This window comes from Triticum dicoccoides, chromosome 6B, assembly GCF_002162155.2.
Source record: "Triticum dicoccoides isolate Atlit2015 ecotype Zavitan chromosome 6B, WEW_v2.0, whole genome shotgun sequence".
NCBI lineage: Eukaryota > Viridiplantae > Streptophyta > Magnoliopsida > Poales > Poaceae > Triticum > Triticum dicoccoides.
In genome coordinates, this window is record NC_041391.1 from 709,918,148 (window position 1) to 709,923,839 (window position 5,692).

The 5,692-nt window shown below is 41.8% G+C and overlaps 1 protein-coding gene across 1 annotated transcript; it reads right to left on the reverse strand.

Annotated features, from left to right (window-relative positions):
* Positions 1-2,067: 2,067 nt before the first annotated feature.
* On the reverse strand, positions 2,068-4,627 carry LOC119325097 (50S ribosomal protein L9, chloroplastic). Its single transcript, XM_037598838.1, has 6 exons — positions 4,445-4,627; positions 3,751-3,881; positions 3,172-3,217; positions 2,636-2,733; positions 2,505-2,552; positions 2,068-2,411 (listed from the first exon to the last, which is right to left on the reverse strand). The coding sequence occupies exons 1-6, from the start codon at positions 4,592-4,594 to the stop codon at positions 2,291-2,293; spliced, it is 594 nt and encodes a 197-aa protein (XP_037454735.1). The 5' UTR covers positions 4,595-4,627; the 3' UTR covers positions 2,068-2,290.
* Between the last annotated feature and the right edge of the window lie 1,065 nt (positions 4,628-5,692).

The following is a 5,692-nucleotide window of genomic DNA, read 5'->3' on the forward strand; positions in this document are numbered from 1 at the left end:
TCTTTCATACGTAAGTATGAGAGTGTCGTCCTTCTCTTCTCTCATTTTTCATACGGAGTGATCTCGTTATCGGTCGTCGGAACTTTATTCAGGAGACGAGGACAAGTCGTACGATCGTTTTCGGTACGCAGCTGTCTTCCAGTTTCCTTGTAATTTCCATCCCAAATAGGGGTACTACCCTAAGTAGAAGCGTTTTGTTTTGCGGGAGCGGCTAGAATCGCGAGAAGCGAGGTCCCCAGGCGATTTTCGATTGCACTACCGATTGTGGCGATTCTCAGATGATTTTAGACAATCGAATTGAGTTCTTTTGAACTTTTATTTTTCAGACCAAGATTGTCCAGAATCGATGGAAAAGAATTGAGCCATAATCTCGACAAATCTGCATGCTGTCGGTTGGCCACCAACCGCAATTAGCTAGCTAAACCTGGCTCACCTTTGGTAAACTTAACTACTCTGCTAAACTACTATTCGGCCGGCGGGCAGTCCTTGAATTACAGATTTTACTGCTTTGATAAGCCGGCCTCCACCTACCTATCCCTGAACCTGATACGTATAGGCCATAGCATGTCATGGCATAATTTTTCAGATTCAGACAGAGATAGAATCCACACGTTCATGCAAAAACATTGAATGTTGTGGATCCGGTCCGTCGGACGGCACCGCCGCTCGCCGGAAACAAACAAAACAGAAACGAGCCAGTCAGCAACCAGCGCCACCGGGTAAAGAGAGCGACGGCCACCCACTTCATAACCACTGTCATTGCAACAGGCAATCACAAGTTTGGCTTAACTACAGATGAGTAGCACCGCACAGATGAATTCACAAAACAGATGCCCTCTGCGGTTTGCAGCAGCCACACGATGACACCAAGAATCATTCTGTCAACAAGACATATAATACTTCTTCTATAAACAAATATAAGACATTTTAAATCATTAAAGTAGTGATTTAAAACATGTTGCATTTGTTTAAGTGGGAGTACAACTCAACCAGTTTTCTCGTTCTCCTTCATGCATATATTGATGTATATAGTAGAAATTTAATTCATGTCGATCGATTGATCGATCCGATTACCTCATCAGTAGGTGCAAAAAGATGTTGCTTCTTCCGGAGGAAGACATAAGAGATATACACTCTGGTTTATCTCGATCAATCTTGCCTTCGTCCGTTTTCATGGGTGTTTTGCATGCAACACACTTCTTATTTTTTTTTCTCCTTGCCTTTTGGAAATTAGAAGATCGTTAGGTGAAGTTGTTTCTTTTCCTATACTCTCTGTTCCATAATAGTTTTCTGTTTTTCGACATGGATAGAACTCAGGGCTCCTTTGGTTTAAAGGATTTTCGTAGGAGCTTTCCTATGTTGTTTGTTTAATTCATAGGATTGAAACCACTTCGTTCGTTCTCCCCTTAGGTTTCCGGGACCTGGTTCCTATATATTGCGCGTGTGGGCCAGGCCGCTTGATTTTTCTCAGCTCGTAAAGAACGACCGGTAGAAAAAAACAGGTTTGGGCTCGAGAAAAAAATCCTACAGGTTTTTAGTTAATTTGTAAAGTTTCGTGACTTCTAATTTTTTGAGATTTAAAAATTATTCACATATTTCAAAAAATGTCATGGATTTTAACAAATGGAGAAGAACTCAAAATATCCATGAATTTTAAAAGTGCTCATAAAGTTGAAAAAAAGGCCATGTAGTTCAATTTATTTTATGATTTTCTAAAAACTCGAATAGTTCAATAGATCTTCACGGATTAAACAAATCTTTATGATTTTCAGAAAGGTTAATGAATTGAAAAGATGTTTGGAAAGGTAAGAAAATATGAATTAAAAATGTTTCACTTTGCTTAAAAACTATCATGAGCATAAAAGATGTTCATGGATTTCATGATTTTTTAAGTAATGCATGTCACACATTTTTATATTTGTCACTGGAATTTTAAAAATGTTTGTGAATTTATAAAACAAAGATCTACCGACGTGTGCCTCTTAGTATTATTACCAGGTAGATATAGCACACTCTGAGTTGGTTATACAATACAAGTAGGATCATGACAAGGATAGCGTCAACCAATGGATGGAAAATCTAATTTATTTAGCAAAATGGATCTGTGCCGACAAATGAACAAAAAAGAATTTCATATATTCACTTGTAAATATTTCAACAGCTTTCGCTTTCTCCACGCTTCTCCTAATGCATACAAGGCCATGAACAACATTTTTGTAAAACCCATCCTCTATAGCTCCCAGGCACAACAGTTGCAGGACGTTCGGAGTATATGGCGAGATCAGACTGCTCACTTGGCATACACAGTCAGCCTCACCTTGGCTGTGACGTCGGGGTGGAGCTTGATCTCCGCGACGTACTCCCCGACCTCGCGGATCTCCGGGACCTCCACCAGCCGCTTGTCCACGTCCCTACATGTTTCCACGGTTCAGTAATTAATTTGCCAGACCATGATGGGAAGTTTCGTTGATTGCTGCACACGCTTGAAAGAAAGGAATTGCTACCTGTTAAGCTGCGACTTGATGATGTCGACGAGATCTTGCGCCGTGACGCTGTGTGGGGCACAGGAAATGTGTTAGAGGATGTGAACTGGAGAAAACAAGATGGACGATGAAATTGTTCGACTGGGACTTGCCTCCCGAAGATCTGCTTTCCTTTGCCACCTTTACGTGGCACCTTGAACGCCCCAATGGTTTCGAAGACTCGCGCGAGTTGCTGTGCCTCTTCTTTTACCTACTCAAGTACAAAATGATTCCGGAGTTTATGCCAAGGCCGTCGTTTCACAAGAATGTGGTGTGCTAAATAATTATCGTTTTCAGAATGTTGATACTAAAGTTAAGCTGCATCCAAGTTCCATTTCCAGAAAATAAGGATAGTAAGGTTAAACTACAACTATACTTACTCTTCTATACACAAAGATACTAGGTCAAACCGTTAAAGTGCAACTATGCTTCTTCCTAGAAAATAAGGATATAAAGTCAAAACCCAAGTGCGCTTAAGTTTTCAGATACCAAGATGTTGAACTGCAACTATGCTTTGTTTTCCACAATATAAGGATATATGATCAAATCCGCAACCATTGCTTACTTTTTCAGACATCTAAGATGCTAAGCTTAAACTGCAATCGTATTTTTGTTATCAAGCCTTCAAAAATATACAGTATTCTCTTACCCTCTTCTTCTCAGCCTCGATTCTCTCCTGCTCCAGTTGCATTTCCCTGCAAAGAGAAGCAGAGGAAACAAACTTAGTAATCTTAGTTTTGTTTATACACCAGACTGAACATTTCCGCTGTTGAATACTTTTATGTTTTAACACATGCTCGATCCAAATATAACATATGCAGACTAATGTCTCAACTCTCAATCAGGCTGAAAACCAACCCAGCCTTCAGAAAATAAATGTACAAAACCATCCCTTAAAACAAGCATTCACAAGGCTTCAAAATGAACTCACCCTCCTTGTGATTAAGCTGCTTTTCCTAATCTTAATGAAAATGGCAAGCAACCTAGGTTGCCTGCTCTTGGAAATCTTACAAGGAAACGTGCCACTGAATTATTACGCAATGTGATTCTGAACTTGCGCGCACGGGAAAAACATACTGCAAAACGCATCGACGAGCAGTTCACGGATAAGCAAACATCAACCAAATCTCATTAGTGCCGCCGCCTATCGGTAACAGCTGAGAAACTTAACCTACACAGTACACAAAGAATGCAAAGATACGACTGCAGGACGAGGCAGGGAAGTTACTTGAGGACGTCGGGGGTGAGCAGCGTGGCCTTGCCCTTGGGGAGCAGGAAGTTGCGGTAGAACCCGGCCCGGACCTTCATCGTGTCCCCCTTCTTGCCGCTAATCTCATCGATGTCGTCCTTGAGTATGACCTATAGAGCACCAAACCAGTCGAATGAAAACAGTGTCAGAACCACAAATATGACATAACTACTATGTGAGACCAGGATGATGACATAACTACTATGTGAGCACCAAACCATCTGCTATAACTAACAAATCATCCTGCAATCAGCCTCAGCCAATAGCTAGAGCATCTAATGGATTCAGGTGTCAAAACGACTTCTGCTCTACCTCTACTCTAGGCAGCAGCGACCAAACAAACAGAAACAGTTGCTGTGGTTGTACAAGCACGAAGCTGATGGCCAACATTTCGATTTCCTGTGGCCATTTGCACCCACTCATCGGCCCCCTCCCCGATGAGTGGGGGGAACGGATGATAGTATGCCACATTACTACTGTTTCTTGACAGTGTCTGTTTGTCAGATACATTTTTCCTGAAGAAAACAATGTCACCGGGAAAGATAAAAACTAGCTCGAGCGTGTGCGAAGCACTACTGATATCCTGCCGATTTTCAGTTGTTCCAATCTACGGAGGCGAATGTCTGTAGGAAAGAAGAAATTGAGGGGAGGGGGGGGTGACGGACGGACGGACCTGGCGGTACTTCTTGACCCTGCCCTGCGCGACGATGACGAGCGACGGGGCGCGTCGCGTCTGGAGGCGGCGCGGGTAGGAGAAGGCGGAGGAGGGGGAGGAGGCGGCGGCGGTCCAGGGCAGCGTGGAGGCACACGACGGCGACGCCATTGCGGTGTGCTTGCTCTGCTCTGGCGTTGAGCTCGGCTGGGGCACTCTCTTATCCACTTTCCCACCCGTAGCGGATTTGGTACGGTTTGGGCCTCAGGAGCAGGATTTCGATGGGCTATGGAGCCCAATCGCCTGAGGGGTTTTAATATGGGCCGTCAACTGTCCTTTTTTTTTCTTCGTTTTCTCTTCGTATTTTACCCCTTGAAAAAAAAAGGAGAGTATACAGAGTAGATTGTCGAAATCACTAGTCTTTTAAAGGCCACTCCCATGTCCTCTGGTGGTGACAAGTGATGCATTGTATGTATGACACTTGTTGCAATTTGGTAAGATTTCTTTGCATGCACAGAAGAAATGGTTTGTTTGCTTCGGTAACCCACAACTGTGCCCACACTTGGAGTCTTGGATGCTCTTGGTGAACAGTAAATTTAGAAAACAGAAAAGAAACAAAATGCTCTGAATCTTTTTGCTACCCAAGATTCTATAGTTTTCTAGGAGCGTGCAAAACTTTGTGCTCAAATGGCATTTGAGGAGCTCATGCCAAAAAAAAGTCTAGACCGTGTAGTTTTTCAAAGTTAGAGAAATTGATTTTTTTGCCATGATCTCCTCGAATGTACTAACACAATGAGAAATTGCACGTACCTTGGGCACTTGAGCATCTTGGATGCCAAAAAATTCCCAAACACTATGTTGGATCATATTATATTATGGGTGTGATGCTCTAGTATTTTTTCGCATATTTGGGAATGGTTACATGGCCGAAACCTTAAACGAGTTATGCATGTCATCATAATCATCATAATTAAATTTCAATTAATAATTAATCCAACTCACATATTCAAGTTCCAATTTATAATGCAAGTCAAACAATAATTCTTCAATTGGCAAATAAAAAATGTTTATATTATGTCATAAATATCCCAAGTGTTTGTGAAAATGAAATCAAACTCAATTGGATTCTCATCTTGTCCCCAACAGCAATTATGAGGACTAAAAGAAATAAATAAAACCATTTAAAAACAAAATACAAATTTGGATGTTTCCAAATGGAGTGAAACATTTTGTGCAACCCCAGACTATTGCATAGCATTTATGTGCAAA

Bases quoted from the DNA above. Each gene is read 5' to 3' on its own strand.
- LOC119325097 (XM_037598838.1), bottom strand. From the start codon at position 4,594: ATGGCGTCGCCGTCGTGTGCCTCCACGCTGCCCTGGACCGCCGCCGCC. The intron at 3,218-3,750 runs GTAACTTCCCTG...TTCTCTTTGCAG, and splicing joins CTCACCCCCGACGTCCTCAA to GGAAATGCAACTGGAGCAGG. The intron at 2,412-2,504 runs GTAGCAATTCCT...GGAAACATGTAG, and splicing joins ATCAAGTCGCAGCTTAACAG to GGACGTGGACAAGCGGCTGG.